The sequence below is a fragment of the Rattus norvegicus genome, chromosome 15 (genome assembly GCF_036323735.1).
Source record: "Rattus norvegicus strain BN/NHsdMcwi chromosome 15, GRCr8, whole genome shotgun sequence".
NCBI classification, from domain to species: Eukaryota; Metazoa; Chordata; class Mammalia; order Rodentia; family Muridae; genus Rattus; species Rattus norvegicus.
Window position 1 is genome coordinate 32,325,259 of NC_086033.1, and position 18,003 is coordinate 32,343,261.

The 18,003-nt window shown below is 47.3% G+C and overlaps 2 protein-coding genes across 6 annotated transcripts; both read left to right on the top strand.

Annotated features, from left to right (window-relative positions):
• The first annotated feature begins 1,427 nt into the window (after positions 1 to 1,427).
• Positions 1,428 to 12,576, top strand: Bcl2l2 (Bcl2-like 2). Of its 4 annotated transcripts, XM_063274607.1 has the most exons (5): positions 1,428 to 1,604; positions 1,890 to 1,977; positions 2,441 to 2,880; positions 7,485 to 7,534; positions 11,275 to 12,576. In XM_063274607.1, exons 3-5 carry the CDS (start codon positions 2,449 to 2,451, stop codon positions 11,279 to 11,281), a joined length of 489 nt encoding a protein of 162 aa, XP_063130677.1. In that variant the 5' UTR covers positions 1,428 to 1,604; positions 1,890 to 1,977; positions 2,441 to 2,448; the 3' UTR covers positions 11,282 to 12,576. The 4 variants fall into 4 exon arrangements, with proteins under 4 accessions (XP_063130677.1, XP_063130676.1, NP_068622.1 ...); XM_063274606.1 differs by having other exon boundaries at positions 7,485 to 12,576; NM_021850.2 differs by lacking the exons at positions 7,485 to 7,534; positions 11,275 to 12,576 and adding an exon at positions 3,466 to 6,356 and having other exon boundaries at positions 1,503 to 1,604.
• Positions 12,577 to 12,696: 120 nt separating this feature from the next.
• Positions 12,697 to 17,442, top strand: Pabpn1 (poly(A) binding protein, nuclear 1). Of its 2 annotated transcripts, NM_001135008.1 has the most exons (7): positions 12,831 to 13,182; positions 13,541 to 13,655; positions 14,313 to 14,380; positions 14,479 to 14,585; positions 15,487 to 15,574; positions 15,659 to 15,810; positions 16,537 to 17,442. In NM_001135008.1, the coding sequence occupies exons 1-7, from the start codon at positions 12,844 to 12,846 to the stop codon at positions 16,574 to 16,576; spliced, it is 909 nt and encodes a 302-aa protein (NP_001128480.1). In that variant the 5' UTR covers positions 12,831 to 12,843; the 3' UTR covers positions 16,577 to 17,442. The 2 variants fall into 2 exon arrangements, with proteins under 2 accessions (XP_063129984.1, NP_001128480.1); XM_063273914.1 differs by having other exon boundaries at positions 12,697 to 13,182; positions 15,487 to 16,924.
• Positions 17,443 to 18,003: the final 561 nt, after the last annotated feature.

Here is an 18,003-nt window from a genome sequence, read left to right on the forward strand (position 1 = left end):
GAGAATGAGCACAGCCAATTCCCATAACATATTGCTTCTATGATCATTGTGGCTTCTCTGGTGACCACAGAAATGGGAACAACAAGGTTTAGTGGGAGAAGCAAGGGGAAGCAACGAGAAAGAACTGAAGGAAAAAGTGTAATTGGGTTGCCTCTTTCTGGCCTTAGCTGGAGTTCCAGAGCCAGGGTCAGGGGAGAGGTGGGAGGATCGGCATGCTGCTGAGTGCCCTCCGGTGGATCTTCTGCTCAGAAAGCTTCTTGCCCTGGAAACTTGCTCTACAGAAAGATATTATCATGGGCTGGGCAGTGGTGCCTCATGCCTTTAATCCCATAATATCTGAGGCAGAGGTGGGCAGATCTCTGTGAGTTCCAGGACAGCCAGGGCTACACAGAAAGAAACCATGTCTCAAAATACACACACACACACAAACACACACACACACACATTTTATATATACATATTTATGCACATATAAACAGATATGTGTATATATCTTTATAGTATATATACATATGTGTATATGGAATATATAAATATTTGCATAAACTGATAAATATTCTATATACTTATATTGATACATTTATTATACATATTTTATATTTATACTTATAAATATATTTTTACATGTATATATATATATTTTTTTTTTTTTGGTTCTTTTTTCGGAGCTGGGGACCGAACCCAGGGCCTTGCGCTTCCTAGGTAAGCGCTCTACCACTGAGCTAAATCCCCAGCCTTACATGTATATATAAAAAGCATATACTTATATAGACATGTGTATGTATATATATATAATCTATGTATTTTTAATATATTCACATGTAAGTTAAAGATATATTTAATCTGTAAAACAATCAACTTTAACATTGGTAACCTGTATTTAGGAAGAGTGTGTATGATTAGTAAACTTGTATCAATTTGTGCCTTTTATTGTTTGATTTTATTTTTAAATAATAAGAATGAACTCACGTGGTGGGTAAAAAAATGAAAAGAAAATCAATCTGATTACAAAAGATGAAGATTGCTTGTGGACACTGTAAATGAAGGCCTGTCACCTGATACCTAGCCGAAACTCCAGCCCAGGAAGAGCCCACTGCATTAAAGGTGCTGAGGGGAAGTATTTTTGTGTTTGGTGTCCCACAAGGGCAAGGCATTGTTCCCAGCTTTATGGGAACTGCTCTTCTTTTCCTAGGCACGCAATCCAAAGCTGGAAAGTTCAACAAGTGCATGAACAGAAGAGACCTTCCGGAATGCTGAATTTGCACTGAGCTGCTGAGGCCCGGTGTGTTTCTCTGGGTAAGCTGCGAGCTTAGCCGGCAGCCGGCACAGGTCACTGTGGCCTCTGAACAGCTCTTCAATGTCCCTCTCTTCCCGGAGTTGTGGCTCTTCCCAGCCCAGCCTCCCAGCCCCGCCCCTCTCTCTGGACGCATCTCTGTGTCCCATCATCACCCGGCGCCGGGCCCTCCCTCCCTGCCCTCCCCTCCTCCCTCCTTCCTTCCTTCCTTCCTTTCCTCCCTCTCTCCCTCCCTCCCTCCCTCCCTCCCAGCTCCTCCACCAGGAAACAACCGGATTCCCGATCCCGACCGAGGCCTTCTTCCTGACTCGTGAGATTTCCTAACCTGGCTGTTGGGCGGGGTTGAAAAACCAGCTAAGCTTGGGGAGGAGCTGGGCCTTTAGGCTGCTCTTGGGGGAGCCGGGAGTAGAGATGGTGTCGGCAGGAAGCCCGTGGTCCCGGGTTTCCCGAGAGGGCAGTCATTAAACATGGAATCGGCCCCACAGCTGGCTAAGCGTTGGAGGTAGGGGCTCAGTCCCAGGCGCTGCAGTTCCAGTTCTTTCCGGGCCAGATCCCCGGCCTTTTCCACCTAGTTCTCTCTCCCTCCCCTTTTCAGGGCTCCACTCTCGCCGGGAGGATGAAAGGCCTCAGCTGGGGGCTCCCTGCCATCAGCACTGGGTCGTAAGAGCTGCCATCCAGGCTGGGTAAGTGTCCTCTTCCTTTCTGCCCCATTACAGCCCTTGGCTTTTCCCATCTTCCTATTCAGCCCCTGTCTCCTCCCTATCTTGTGCCTCTGCCAACATCTTCACATCATGCTCCTGGGGAGGTCTTTAGCCTCTTCCTGTAGCCAGAAAGGTATGTGTGTGTGCGCGTGTGTGCGCGCGCAGAGGTGTCATACAGCTGGTGGTGTCGTATGAAAGGAATCTGAAGTAGTCTAAAAATAAGATTTCCTGTTGCACACTTAATTTGACATGTTATACGTGGCCAGCTGCTTATGCTCTGAAACCTCCCCAAGACTTAAATCCTTTGCTCTTGCTTGTCCCTGCCCAGTGGCCTCTGAGCATTTCACCTATCTCAGGAGCTTGATCAAATAGAAAATGTCCCTTTTTGGTCTCTGTCAATATTTTTCATATATTTATGTCAGTCTGTCATCCTTGCCCCTTTCAGCCGCCCGGATGGCGACCCCAGCCTCAACCCCAGACACACGGGCTCTAGTGGCTGACTTTGTAGGCTATAAGCTGAGGCAGAAGGGTTATGTCTGTGGAGCTGGCCCTGGGGAAGGCCCAGCAGCCGACCCGCTGCACCAAGCCATGCGGGCAGCTGGAGACGAGTTTGAGACCCGCTTCCGGCGCACCTTCTCTGACCTGGCCGCTCAGCTACACGTGACCCCAGGCTCAGCCCAGCAACGCTTCACCCAGGTTTCCGACGAACTTTTCCAAGGGGGCCCCAACTGGGGCCGTCTTGTGGCATTCTTTGTCTTTGGGGCTGCCCTGTGTGCTGAGAGTGTCAACAAAGAAATGGAGCCATTGGTGGGACAAGTGCAGGATTGGATGGTGACCTACCTGGAGACACGCTTGGCTGACTGGATCCACAGCAGTGGGGGCTGGGTAAGAAGCTTCTCAATTGCTGCTCTCCGCATACCTCTGCGAAGTTGGTCTTCGTGGGAAAATGGGGCCTCTGGTGGGGGAGTGGGGGTTGTGCTGGGAAGGGCAGAGTTCCCCTATTTAAGTGGAATCAGAGGAGAGCATCAAGCTAACTGTACTCCAGGGATGTCATGCAGTAGTCGCTGGATGGGCTTCAGGGTCCCAAGAAGACCGAATGTAGAGTTTTATAAACGGAGAGCCTTCAGGGAAAAGTTGTGTACCCCCCACACACACACAAGTACATAGCATGGGTGATGGGGTTGGTCAGACACGGGTCATGGCTAGGCAAGCCTTTGCAAAGGATGCCAGTTCTGAACGGAACTTAAGGGATGCCATGGAAGGGATGCGGCTCACTTCATACAGACAGTGCAGAGGAGCCCAGGAGGGGCTTCAGTGGGGCTCGTGGGCAGTAGAGCTTTGGTGGAGCAGCTGGGTGTGGGGGCAGTGCTTACAGTGGATGGAACTGGAACTCTTCCTTCCTTCTTCTCTCCACTATCCTCTCCTGATATCCCTCTCTCCTTCTTTCTCTACTTCCCTTCTCTCCCACAGGCGGAGTTCACAGCTCTATACGGGGACGGGGCCCTGGAGGAGGCACGGCGTCTGCGGGAGGGGAACTGGGCATCAGTGAGGACAGTGCTGACGGGGGCTGTGGCACTGGGGGCCCTGGTAACTGTAGGGGCCTTTTTTGCTAGCAAGTGAGAAAGTCTAGGGTCAGGTGGGGCTAGGTGTGGCTAGGGGCCAGGAGAGCTGGAACAATAGAGAATGCCCTTGGAAGAAACTGGATGGTCACGGAACAGAGGAAGGCAGAGGAAGGTAGTGTGTGTGGGAGCCAAGCACGCCAGGCAGGTGGCAGGAAGGAGGACTTGGAAACACTAAGGAATGTTTCAAGGCCAGGAACCCAGAGGGTGGAGTCATCCCACGGCTTGCAGGGAGGTGGGAGGAATCCTGCCTATATCGTGGGCACACAAACTACCTGGATCAGGGCTTGTGGTTCCAAGGAAGGTGAGCTCACTTAAAAGATCGGTGTCTCTACTAGATGAATGGGATTTAGGGAACCTAGAACTCACCTCCCTTTGGAATGGAAGCTTGGTGACTGGATGAAATGGCTGTGGCTGTGGGCTGCATGGGCACACCTGTGCATGGGCACACCTGTGCATGGGCACACCTGTGCATGGGCACACCTGTGCATGGGCACATGCAGGCATGCTCATGTGCATGCTGGGCTGTTTGTTGACTCTGATGATGGGGTACTTAGAGAAAACATTCCTTCTTGCTGTGGCAAGAACAAGGGCCAGTTCACTGCCCTTCTCCCCTCTGCCCCTTCCCTAGACCTTAGGCCTCCAGGCTGGAGGAGGAACACTGTATCTAGACTAGGGCTCTGGCACTGCTGAAAGTTGACAGGGCTTTGGAGAGAAGAGTTCTGCAGCTGGCCTTGTTCTTTACCATCCCCCTTCTGTGTGCATCTGTGCACCCCGGCTGACAAAGGGCAAGGCTGTGGAGCCTGGGTGGATAGGAGCTTTGGTACTTGGGCTTGCCTATCACCTTCCCCTCCAATGGAGGCACCTTGGTACCTAGAGTGTTGCCTGTTTCTAGGACCTCTTTATCCAGCTGAGACTCTAAATTGGGGCACTAATTTTCCTTTAGAAGATACGGATATGAATGCTGATCTAGAATTCAGTTTAGTTCCTGAGCTGTCTCAGTGAGACTGCCGATGCCTAGAGAGGACCATTCCCACTCTGAGTCCCTTGGGAGTGATGGGGACAGGTACTCCTTGCCTGGCCTATTCTGTGTGGTGGGTTTTGGTGCTGCTGTATCAGGGGCCAGGTGTATGGGTTCTAGAGTACCTGCCACGACTTCAACACGTTTTCTTTTGAAGCCATCCATGCTCTTTGCATAGGTTGTGTTGTCAGTACTTGAGTCTCTGAAGATGTCGGTCACGTTAGAACTCACAGTCCAGTCCTCTAGAACAAACCCAGACCATAGCTTTTTCTTTCGAGGGAGGAATCATTCACTCCAAACGCATGCCCTGAGCCAGACCTCACTGCTGCACTTTCCAAGGTGCTAACATTGCTGCTCTTTGACGCCAACTTCGTTCGCAGTGCTCTAGAACCCTACCTACCTATCCTGAGCACTGACCAGCTTGGCTAGGCCACAGCTGACTCGCCTCTTCACTTGGTCCTAGAATGTGGCATCGTATCGTGCTTGCTAGAATGTGGGACCAAATTGGCCTCAGGTGTTTAGTCCAGACTTTTGCTTCTGAGAGAAGGTTGCACTTTTTGATAGTGTCTGTGGGGGATGTGGGAGGCTGCATGTGCCAGTTGGTGTATTTTGAGGGTGATGATCTAAGAAACTCAGAGCTGTCTCTGGCAAGCAGTTGGAGTGGGAGGCTCTGACTTGCTCAGGACAAACTAGGCCAGTGGTTTTCAAACTGCTTGGCAGAGCCCCGAAGTGTCCTAGGGGTTGCCTCAGGAGTCCTTAGGGAGATGAGGGAGTGGAGGGCTGGGCAGTTTGCCCTCAAACAGAACAGCTCCCCTTGTAGCTGTCTTATGTATCGGGGTTCAGGGTAAGATTTTATTTGTGGTAAGGGCTTTGCTGCTGAAAAAAGTTAGAAAACCACTGACTAGACCATCAGCTCCATTTGGAGTCTGTGCTCCTCCGAGTTCCGGGAAGACTCTCTGCTCTACCCTTCCCACGGGACCCCTACCCAAGTTAGCATTCCTGGGGGCCTTTAGCAAACAGGAGCAGTGGGAACCAGGGTCGGGTTACCAACACCCTCTGCTGCTGAGCCTCCAGACAGGTGAAAGGAGAGGCCGTTATGGGAAGCTAAAGGGTTGGTCTTGGTCTGGATTCCCAGAAGCTTAGCTTAGATGGGACCACAGTGGGGAGTTGTGACCTGTTCTGCCCTTCGTTTTGAGGGCCAGTGGAAACCCAGAGACTCTTCTGTCAGGGAAAACCAGGGACTGTCTTTCAGAGCCATATAGTTCCTTGGGATCAGCTCTTGGCCAAGAGGGCTGAGTATGGCTCCCAACTTTTAAATCCATTTCATTTTTTTAAATGAGGGAAATAGATCTAATTTTTCAGATATTAAGTAGGTGGAGAGGATGTTCTTGCTCTCCAAAGCCCAAAGGGATAAATAGGGACTTTGCTTAGGCCAAGGCAAGAGCGGAAGTGGGGCAAGTCAGTCCTGCAGTTGTCAATCCTACTCCCCACCTCACTAGGGCATACATATACTATTTTACTTTTTTAAAATCATAAACGGCAGGAGAACAGATTTGGTTAGTTTAGAAGAAGAGAAAAAGCTCTATAAATATAAATATATATTCCTGTATTTTTATTTAATAATTTATAAATGCCAAGTTCATTTGACTTTTATTTTTGTGTAATATGTAATGGTCGTATTAAAAATAAACAAATAAAGCCCAGAAATTTAATGAGAAGTACCGAACAGGGTTTTGTGACTTCTGTACTGTACAGCCTGGGTTTTAGAACTCTCCTTAAACCAGTCATTTCTTAGGACCATGACCTTACTAAGGGAAATAATTTCAATTATAGGCATTTGGGAAAGAAAGTATTGAGGTTAAAAAAAAAAAAGATCCACACCCACCTCACCCCTGGCCAAATACCCAAAGCTAAGAACTCTATACCAACTCCAGCCTCAAGAAGGGATAGGCACATGTGCTATATTTGGGGCCCTCTACACACAACAACCTAACCCTAACCCTAACCCTAACCCCTCCTCAAATATCCTGGCTCGGTTTGGTGGCAAACAACTGCCATCCCAAGCATCAGATAGAGATAGGAAGGTGGGCCACCCGGGTGTACAGTAAGGTCAGGGCCAGCTAAGGCTCGGCGAGACCTTGTCTCTAAGCAGATTAATAGAAAGCAAAAGGATAATTAATGCATGGAGGCTGTTCTTAAGCAATATTCTCAAATACAAAAGCTAGGCTGTGAACTCAGCTATGAGTTTTTGGCGGTCAAAGCAGTCTGGAAACATTAAGATTCACAGCTGAATTGTTACTCAGAAGGCAAGACTTTTCTGGAAAGATACTTAGTGACAGAATTGGTGGCAAATAGAGTAATTTATATCTCTGTCCTTTTAGAGATACCAAGTGGGGATCCAGGAAGTCTTAGGTTTGCTTATCAGTCTCATCATAATTTAGGCCAATATGTTCCTTTATAATGGTCTGATTACTGAGTTTTAGACTGTCCAAAAGGAAGACGACTGCTTTCTTTATATAGTTCTATGTAAATGCAGCTCACCCAGATGGCACTTTTAATAAAAGTTGGGCAACCCTTAGTTACAGTTTCTGACCCTGTGGGGGTAGAGAGGTTGGGGTAGTTCTTGCTCATGCTGGAAAATCTCTTGCACTTCAGGAGCAAGGACGTTAAGTGTAGATCTGGCTGGGGCTACCTATAGGCAGCTAGCTCCACGCCAGCCTGACTGCAAGCTAAGACTCACTGTCAGGAGAAAGAACAAAACCGAAACCCTGCTGTTTCTTGCATATGGGTGGATTATAGATATTCTTCATCAAGTTTTTATTTGCTTTTTCTTTCATTTTTTGAAATAGGATCTTGCCTGTACCCCAGTCTGGCCTCAGGCTCAGTGTCAACATTCCAGGTGTGTGCCACCAGATCTGGCTGACTTCTTTGAAAATTTAAAAAACACCCTTAAATGTGGTTATGGGAAATAACCCTAAAATAATAATAAATAACTAATCAATAACCAATAGATAATAAAAACACAGCCCAAAGCTGGATGCCGTGTGGCCCGTTTATAATCCCAGCCTTTGGGAGTCAGAGGCAGGAGTAGTAGTTCAGTGCCAGTGTGGCTGATAGGAAACCCTGCTCAACACACACACACACACACACACACACACACACACACGCACGCACACAACAGGAATTTTGACCAGAAAGCATACTCTAATGGACGATGTGGCTGCTTCACTCATCACTCATCTCTAGAGAAAATTAAATATTTTCGGCGTATTTAACATAGTTCTAGGCTCCCAGGCAAAGAGAGTGGGGGGACACATCTCAGCTCACATGTTGCGCTTACACTCCAGTAGGGAATCAAACAATAAGTAAATCATAAATATGTTAGAAGGTAGTAAATACTATGAGGAAAGATGCATGGTGACCCATACCTTTCGCCCTAGTGTTAGGGAGGCAGCTGCCAGGCAGCTCTGCAAATTCAAGGCCAACCTGGGCTACATGTGAGACCCCCCCACACACACACCTAAAGGTATTATTTGTAAATAAAAGGAACAAGGATAGGAATATGTAGATGCTCTGATTTTAAATCAAATGGTCAGGGAAACCCTCATGTCTAAGACGACAAGTAAAACGGTGAATTATGGTGTAACTGAAGATACCTATTAGCACTATTTTCCTATAAAACTTCTATACGTGTGATGATGTGAACTAGTGTGTGTCGGTGTGAAGAATCATACTTTACATGTGTGAGCCTCCCTGCTTAAACGAAGACTTCAGCAAGAGCAGATGAACATACCAGTTGTGGTTTTGTCTGGTAAGGTGGCTTTTGTTCTTTCTGCTGTCAGCATTTTCTGATCTCTGTGGGGTAATGAATATGAGCATCTGATGGAGCAACTAAGAGCAAGTTTTTCAGATAAAAAGTTATTAAAAAAGTAGCCAACCAAGTTCAGGGGTGGGCATTTATACTTGCAGTCTCAACATGAGAGGGATGGGAGGAGACACTGAAAGTTGGGGGGTGATCTTTCTACGCAGTGAGTTCTAGGCCAGCCAGGGCTACCTAGGCAGACCTTTTTTTTTTTTTTAATTTATTTTTTAAGATTTTTTATTTTATTGTATATGAGTACACTGTAGCTGCCTTCAGATGCACCGGAAGAGGGCATCAGATCCCATTACAGATGGTTGTGAGCCACCATGTGGTTGCTGGGATTCGAACTCAGGACCTCAGGAAGAGCAATCGGTGCTCTTAACCACTGAGCCATCTCTCCAGCCCCTAGGCAGACCTTTTATTAAAGATTAGCCACTCAGTGGGCTAGAGAGATGATTCAGTCATGGATGGTGGAAAGGGTATACTGAGTCTGGTAAGTTGTCCTCTTACCTCACACAAGTGCCCTGACTCATGTTCCCTTCAAATAAGTGTAAAAAGAAAAAAAAAAAATTAAGGTTAGCAAATCAGTTGAGCTAGAGAAATGGCTATTAGTCAAGAGCACTTGCTTCTCTAATTAGAGGAGTAGGGTTCAGATCCTAGGATCTGTGTCAGGTAGTTCAACCCCACCTGAAACTCCAGCTCCAGGAGATTATAAACACCTTCTGGTTTCTGTGGGCACCAGAACACAGACCCATACATACATAAAACGCTTTAAAAGTTAGCAGTCAAAACTGAAATTAAGCAGCCTGGTAGAAGCCCCTTCCACCTTTCAATGCTATCTCACTTCTGTACCAGGTCTGATCTAGGAAGTTAATGCAAGCTAGGTCAGACCACATCAGAAGATACCAGGATCTTTCTAAAATACACCAAAGGCTGGACAGATAGCATTAATGAGTGCTTGCTGCTCTCACAGAGGACCTGGTTCACATCCCAGCACACATAGAATACCTCGCAACTACCTGTACTCCAGTTCCAGGGGATCTGACACCCTCTGGCTTTTGTGGGCTCCTGCATGTAAGTGCTACACATAAACTCACACAAGCATACATACACATACAAATAAAAGTAGTAAGTCTTTAAAAATAGCATAAGGCTTCAAGTCTTTGCCAGCACTGTCCAGTAGAATATGATGCAAGTCACAAAAAGAGTTTTACATTTTTCTAGGAGCCTCATTAAAAATGTAAGAGAGTGCCTTTCATCCTGCATTAGGAAGGCAGGAGTGGGATATCCCTGTGTAACTATGTAGCTCACTGTCCTTATATACACTATATAGACCAGGCTGGCCTTGAACCCAAAGAGGTTCACCTGGGCCCAGCCCTTTTTTTTTTTTTTTTTTTTTTGAGACAGGGTCTTATGCAGCCCAGGCTAGCCTCAACTTTCCTATATAAATGAGGTTGGCCTTGAACTCTGCTCCCCCCCACCCAAGTGCTAGGAATTCAGGAGTATCTTGTTATTACGTCTAGCTCTGTAGGGTATTTTGTTTTTAAAGATTTTAAAAATGTATATGGGAGTTGGGGATTTAGCTCAGTGGTAGAGCGCTTCCCTAGCAAGCACAAGGCCCTGGGTTCGGTCCCCAGCTCCGAAAAAAAAAAAATAAAAATGTATATGTGTGTGGGAGAGAATATGCGTGTGTTTGTTAGTGCCCATGGAGGCCAGAAGGTGTTGAATTCAGTAGAGCTGAAGTTACAGGTGGAGTGAGCTTGTGGGTGCTGAGAACTGAACTCAGTTCTCAGTAAGAGTACCAAGAACTGTGGTTTTTGAGACAAGGTTTCTCTGTGGCCTGGCTGTCCTCAAACTCACAGAGATCCACCTGCCTCTGTCTCTCCTGGGGCTGGGATTAAAGGTGTATAGCTCTGGCTACTCACTGTGCAGACTGGCCTGGAATTCCTGGCTATTTTCCTGCTTCAGCTTCTCAAGTGCTAAGATTACACATGTGTATAACAATGCTGAAAAAATATAACCTCAGGAAGGTGAGGCAGGGGATCTCAGGTTTGAGGCCAGACTACATAATAATACAGCCCAGTCTCCGGAAGGGAAAAAAAAAGCCCAGCAATGATGGTGCACAAGCCTTTTTGTTTGTTTTGTTTAATAATTTTTAATGTTTTTTTAAGATTTATTATATATACAATGTGGCTGTCTTCAAACACACCAGAAGAGGGCATCAGATCTCATTACAGATGGTTATGAGCCACTATGTAGTTGTTGGGATTTGAACTCAGAACCTTTGAAAGGGCAGTCAGTGCTCTTAACCACTGAACCATCTCTCCAGCCCAAACAAGCCTTTAATCCCAGCACTTGGGAGACAGAGGCAGGCAGATCTTTGAGTTTGAGGCCAGGCTGGTCTACAGAGGGAGTTCAAGGAAAGCCAGGACTACAAACAACAAAATTAAAACAAAAAGATTTAGGGGAATGTGGTTTTATATAGGGTATTCATTTAGTAGATGGACGTGCCAGCACACACCTTTAATCCCAGAGTTTAGGAGGTAGAGGTAGGCGGGTCTCTGTGAGATTAAAGTCAGCCTCGACTATATAAATTGAGCTTCAGGCCAGCCAGAGTCAGTTAGTGAGGTCCTGCCTCAACAACACTGTTGTTGCACGAAGGCATTTGGTTCTTACATTTCCCTTCATTACCTTGCTTAAGTTGGGTGCCAGCAAACCCTTCAAAATTTGAATTGGTTAGAATCAGTGTGAGAGACCTTTCTTTGGAACTCATTTAGTGCCTGACTTCGGTGATCAACTTCAATTGGGATGAATCCCCAGCAACAGTTTGACGCTGCTTCCAGCTCCCAAACTCCTGAGGTAAGGAATTCGGCAGTGGGGTCATAAGCCATGCTTCTTTCTGACTGTGTTTTGCTTAAACGTATTCCTTTTTGTCCCATTCCCCTTTTGCAACCAAGTTAACCTTTTTGGTTGTGCTTGTATGAATCTACTCCCCAGACTTGTAGTTTGGTCTGTCTACAAAAAGTCCTCTTGCAGATTTAGCACTACTATTCTTTATTTCTATAAATGTGTGAAATTTCTACTGGGGTGTGGCTATCGTACTCTCTTCTCCAGAGCCAGCTCTCATGGTTACTTGAAGGTGCAGAGCTGTCTTGAGCACCTACATGGAGAATTTCCTCTGGGGTCTTCAAAGGGGTTTGGAAGCTAGGAAACTGGACCTAAAAGTTGTAGCCCTCCAATAATCACACATGTGTACTCTGCTAAGTGTACCACCATGTATGGATCCAAATATAAACAGGACTTGAGCCCTGGTCTGCAGGCACTCCACCTAGTTAGGAAGCAGCACAGAATCGCTAAGTGTGCAGCGGAAATAGGCCCACTTGTCTCAAGATAGAATGGGAAAGCTGGTGGAAGGCATTCTCACTGAGGTCTGGTTTAGGAGAAACTCCACAGATAGAGGCTAAATCTTTGAACCTCAGGTAAAACCGGGGAATGAGAGAAGTATGGAGACACTTGCAAACTAGCCCCAAGGCTACAGTAAGAAATTTTGACACTTCAGCTGGCCAGGAAAAAGAGGGTGCTGTACAAGTTAGGCAAGAAAACAGGCTAAGTCTAAGCAGGGGTTAGAGTCTAAAACAATCACCTCTGCAGAACAATGGGACAACTCCAAGTCTGAGTGAAGATTAGTGAGGTTTGTTGATTTTTTTTTTTAAATACTATTCTTTAGGCTACTTCTCTATGTAGTGCTGGTTGTCCTTGAACTCACTCTGTAGAGTAGTCTGGTTTTGAACTCACAGAAATCCGATTGCCTCCGCTTTCGGGGCGCTGGTATTAAAGGCATACGCCACCACACTCAGTCCAGGAATTTCCTATCGTTAAGCCAGGCAACCCTTTCGGGAGCAAGGTTCACCTGTCGCACAGCGGGTGTCAGCCCGTCGAATCCCATAAGCCAATCGGCATCCAAGAATGGGCCACTTCGGTGAGACGTTTGGAAGATTGGTCCTTTCCACTTCACCAGTCAGGGGCCAATTGCCAAGCATCCTCCATGTTGTGGACCCGCCCATGGGCGGAGGATGAGCGGGAAGTCGTCACAGTGCAGGCTTATTGTTACCTAAGGACTCGACAGGAGGTGGGGTGTGTTGATTGACAGGCATATTTCACCTACCGGGTTCAGAGATTTTGGCACGGTGGCCCGCCTTAGAGGTGGGGTCGTGTGTGATTGCCAAGTAGAATTCCCCAATAGTATTCGAGCTCGAGGTAACGGGCAGGCTGACTGACTAATGAATCCTCGACGTGGCCAGCTCAGTTCTCCAATCGCCGAGCGGCGGGCCCCAGTCTGAGCGGCGATGGCGGCGGCGGCGGCGGCGGCAGCAGCAGCGGGGGCTGCGGGCGGTCGGGGCTCCGGGCCGGGGCGGCGGCGCCATCTTGTGCCCGGGGCCGGTGGGGAGGCCGGGGAGGGGGACCCGGGGGGCGCAGGGGACTACGGGAACGGCCTGGAGTCTGAGGAGCTGGAGCCTGGGGAGCTGCTGCCAGAGCCCGAGCCCGAAGAGGAGCCGCCCCGGCCCCGCGCCCCTCCGGGAGCTCCGGGTCCTGGGCCCGGCTCGGGAGCCCCCGGCAGCCAGGAGGAGGAGGAAGAGCCGGGACTGGTTGAGACCGACCCCGGGGACGGCGCCATTGAGGACCCGGTGAGGGGAGGAGGCCGAGCGTGCGGGCCGGGTCATGGGAGGCCCAGAGCACGGGCAGGAGGCAGGCAGGCGGGGGGTGGGGTTGGGCGGGGAATAACGTGGCTGGTGGCGGGCCGAGGCCGTTCGTGAGCGGTCTGATGGGGCATCATGGGCGCCTAGGATGGCTCTAGAGAAGGTAAATTAATTGGCTCTTTTTATTTTTCGGCGTGTTTTTTAAAAAATTGATTTTCTATTTCAATCACGACCCTCGCACGAGGCGAGGGAAATGGCCGAGCATGGCTGTGGCCAGGCCCAGACAAAATGAACGGCACAGCCCCTGCGTCTGTGGTTAACTGCATGCCCTGCTCATTCATTGTAGGAGCTAGAAGCGATCAAAGCTCGAGTCAGGGAGATGGAGGAAGAGGCTGAGAAGCTAAAGGAGCTACAAAACGAGGTAGAGAAACAGATGAATATGAGTCCACCCCCAGGCAATGGTGAGTAAATGGCCTCTTGCACATACAGTCGGGGTCTTTGGTTGATAGGGTGGTGGGGGAAGACTGCAGCGGGGCATTAGAGGCTCGGGATCTTGAAGCCGCTCATCTGAGCAGATTTTCTGGGCAGGTGCTGTGGTCATAGTCCATTATGTGTTCTACTGACCTTTGTTAGACGCAGGCTGTTTTGGTGGTGATAGTGTTGTGCCTTCCTTTGTCTCATTTATAAGTGTGTTTCTCTTTGTTCTTAGTTTGTCTGTACTCTTGTGGCGATTAGCAGCTAGCATTTGACCTTCAAATCTTAACACTTTTCAGTGAGAGACCCTTTATTAGGATTTATAAGGTGACTGATGGCTGTGAGGAGTTCTTTTAAAATGTCAGGTTTCGGTACATTGAGTTTTGTTCACGCTGAGAGGCATTTCAGCCAAAGCTGGATAGAGAGTCGACTTGAGAAACATAAAATCTTAATACCCTTTTCTTTGGTTTTTAAGAGGTAGTTTGTCTAATGTATAGTGAGACCTACTATGTGCCGGGCACTGTTATAGGCAGTAGTTGGTATAGCAGAACAGGCCCACATCTTAACCTGATGGTGGAGTGTCTATGTATTGACCCAAGCAGGAAATGTGCTTGCTTAAAGTAATTTTTTTTCCCCTCTAAAAGCTGGCCCAGTGATCATGTCTCTTGAGGAGAAGATGGAGGCTGATGCCCGTTCCATCTACGTTGGCAATGTATGTATTAAGGAAAGTTCTGATTTGGGTTTGGGGGTGTTGTTTTTTATTGCTTTGTTAGTACTTTCCCCATACTTGTAATGTGTCCTTTTCCTCAGGTGGACTATGGTGCGACAGCAGAAGAGCTGGAGGCCCATTTTCACGGCTGCGGTTCAGTCAACCGGGTGACTATACTCTGTGACAAATTTAGTGGCCATCCCAAAGGGTAAGGAGGGGGATAGGTTGATCATTTTAGTCACACTTTAAAAAATACATACCACTTTAGTACCACTACCACCATTCTCCGGGGAATCGAACCCAGGACCTTGAACATGCTGAGTGTGTGATGTTGATCTACTCCAGAAGTGTTAACTGTTTTTAAATGTTCTATTTATGTGGTTGGTTGGTTTTGTTTTGTTTTCGAGTCAGGGTTTTTCTGTTTAACCTTGGCTATACTGGAATTAAATTAGCTCTATAGACCAGGCTAGCCTCAAACTCTTATCTGCCTCTGCCTCTCCAGTGCTGGGATTAGGATTTAGGCTTATATCACCATGACTGGCCTAACTTATATTTCCCAAAGAATAGTAATTGCTTGTTAAGACAAGTAGGTTTTGCCTGTTAAGTGTCTCTAACATATCAGCAGTTGTATATTAAGTGTTTTCAGAGAACAGGTAGTAAACTAAAGACTGGGCAGGGATGAAATTGTAAACTGGGGGGGGGGGGGGCAGCATTTAGTCAGCACCAGCTATTTGTGTGTGACTGTATGGAAATCTGGGTCTTGTTTTTTCTAATTTTGGTGGTGCTGGAGACTGAACCTTTGGACTCAGGATGTTTGCTATGCAAGTCCTCCTACTGAGGCATATCACACTCAACCAGGCTGGTCTTAGCAACTCTGTAGTGAAGACCATATGGACAGACCATAAAACTAGATTCTCCTAACTCAGCCTATTTAGTAGCTGGGATTATAAACTGTTCTATACTACTAATGCTCGGAAGTTTTTATAAATACCATTTAATAATTATTTTAAAGTGTTAACATTATATTCCAGTTAACTGTATTTACAAGTTGGGTTTAACCTGTAAGCTATTTGAAAAGTCTGATAAAATGGCCAAATTATTCTTTCCAGGTTTGCATATATAGAGTTCTCAGACAAAGAGTCAGTGAGGACGTCCCTGGCCTTAGATGAGTCCCTGTTTAGAGGAAGACAAATCAAGGTAAGCCTAGGGCCCTGGCTACTATCCATTCTGTACAGATTCTCCAGCTTGACTCCAAGGCTTTCTGTTCTCTGTCCTTTTCAGGTGATTCCCAAGCGAACCAACAGACCAGGCATCAGCACAACAGACCGGGGCTTCCCGCGTGCCCGATACCGCGCCCGGACTACCAATTACAACAGCTCCAGATCTCGATTCTACAGTGGTTTTAACAGCAGGCCCCGGGGTCGAATCTACAGGTCAGGATAGATGGGCTGCTCCTCTTCCCCGCCTCCCATGAGCCCTTAGGCTTACGTTCTTTCCTGATCTGAGGACCCTTACTCCCATGTCCTCCCTTTGGTTCCAGGGACTTGGTCCTTCTTGTGCAGAATAAGGAAGTAGTTGCAGGCCAGTTGTGTACGTTTTCTTGAGTAGGAGTTGATGAGGGTCAATTTGTTGTGAGGTGTTTGTTCCCTTGGCCTTTTGGGGAATTGGTGGCAGTGAAAGTGTTTACACTCAGAGTTGTAAGGCCTCAGGGTAGGAAAAGTAGCTTGCTTGGAGTTTGTTACTTTTCCCATGCTTGGAAGGATCCAGCTCCGGGCGGGTCCTCCCACAGCCATATTCCCAAGGTTAGCTGTCTGATGGGGCTTGGTGGCTCCGCAGTGTGACTGCTCTATTCCTTCTGTCCTTGCATTTGAATTGCACAGTAAGATAAAGCCTGCTTTCCTACCAGATAGGGCCTGGGTGCTGTGGAACACTGGGCAAACAATGGATCCTTTTTCTTGTCCTCAGTATCTAAGATGTATTTCCTTGCCCCTTTCCCACCTCAAGGCCCCCCAGTTTGCCAGTTGTGTTATTCCTGGATTGAGGCCTCGCTTTTGAGGTGCTCCCTTCAGTCACTGGGGCAGTTGCGGGCCCAAGGGGAGGGTCTTGCACTGAACTCTCTAGTAACCCTGTTAACACCTAACTCTCCTTCTTTCTTCCAGGGGCCGGGCTAGAGCGACATCATGGTATTCCCCTTACTAAAAAAAGTGTGTATTAGGAGGAGAGAGAGGAAAAAAGAGGAAAGAAGGAAAAAAAAGAATTAAAAAAAAAAAAAGAAAAACAGAAGATGACCTTGATGGAAAAAAAATATTTAAAAAAAAAAAAAGATATACTGTGGAAGGGGGGAGAATCCCATAACTAACTGTGAGGAGGGACCTGCTTTGGGGAGTAGGGGAAGGCCCAGGGAGTGGGGCAGGGGCTACATATTCCCTCTGGGGATTCGCCATGGACACATCTCAACTGTGCAAGCTGCTCCCTGTTTCCCTGCTCCCCTTCATCCTCTTTGGGCCTGCTCAAGGGTAGGTGGGCACGGGTGGTAGGAGGGCTTTTTTTTACCCAGGGCTCTGGAAGGACACCAAACTGTTCGGCTTGTTTCCTTCCCTCGTCTCTCCCTGCCTTTTGCAGCCCCTGCCTTCCTGCTCCTGTCCTACCAGGTCTCCGCCCACCCTACCCTCTTTCCTCCGGCTCCCTGCCCCTCCAGTTTGCCTGGTGATCTATTTTGTTTCCTTTTGTGTTTCTTTTTCTGTTTTGAGTGTCTTTCTTTGCAGGTTTCTGTAGCCGGAAGATCTCGCTCCCAGCGGCTCCAGTGTAAATTCCCCTCTCCCTGGGGAATGCACTACTTTGTTTTGGGGAGTTTGGGGGTGTTTTTGTTTTTCAGGTGTTTTTGTTTTGTTTTATTTTTTTTTTCCTTTACCTTTTTTTTTCCCTTTTATTTGGAGGGAATGGGAGGAAGTGGGAACAGGGTGGTGGGGGTGGCTTTTGTTTTTATTTTTTTAACTCATTTCCAGGGGATGGGAATTTTTTTTTTAAATAATGTGTCATGAATAAAGTTGTTTATGAAAAAAGTGTTTAGCCCTTTGGATGTGTATTCATTACATGCCAGTTCTCTTAAGTCAAGGATGGTTTTAGTTTAGGGGGCGATGCTGGTATTTTAGAGGGGGTTACATTTGTAAATTAAGATAGAAGTTACAGGGGCTGGGGATTTAGCTCAGTGGTAGAGCGCTTACCTAGGAAGCGCAAGGCCCTGGGTTCGGTCCCCAGCTCCAAAAAAAAGAACCAAAAAAAAAAAAAAAAGAAGTTACAACTAGCTGTAATGTATTCAGTTGAGGATGATTGATCCTTTTTCATGAGTAAAGACCTTCAAGAGTGGCCCTTGCGGGCTGGAGAGATGGCTCAGCGGTTAAGAGCACCTGACTGCTCTTCCAGAGGTCCTGAGTTCAAATCCCAGCAACCACATGGTGGCTCACAACCATCTGTAAAGAGATCTGGTGCCCTCTTCTGGTGTATCTGAAGACAGCTACAGTGTACTTATATATAATAAATGAATAAATCTAAAAAAATTTATATAAAAAAAAAAGAGTGGCCCTTGCAGTACACAGGCAGGCGGATCTGAGTCTGAGGACAGTCTG

What these genes read in the sequence shown, in the direction of transcription:
- Pabpn1 (XM_063273914.1), top strand. Translation starts at nt 12,844, where the DNA reads ATGGCGGCGGCGGCGGCGGCGGCAGCAGCAGCGGGGGCTGCGGGCGGT. An exon ending in ACGGCGCCATTGAGGACCCG is followed by an intron (nt 13,183 to 13,540) that starts GTGAGGGGAGGA and finishes CATTCATTGTAG; the next exon opens with GAGCTAGAAGCGATCAAAGC. An exon ending in GTTCCATCTACGTTGGCAAT is followed by an intron (nt 14,381 to 14,478) that starts GTATGTATTAAG and finishes CCTTTTCCTCAG; the next exon opens with GTGGACTATGGTGCGACAGC.
- Bcl2l2 (XM_017599793.3), top strand. Translation starts at nt 2,371, where the DNA reads ATGTCCCTTTTTGGTCTCTGTCAATATTTTTCATATATTTATGTCAGT. An exon ending in TCCACAGCAGTGGGGGCTGG is followed by an intron (nt 2,881 to 3,465) that starts GTAAGAAGCTTC and finishes TCTCTCCCACAG; the next exon opens with GCGGAGTTCACAGCTCTATA.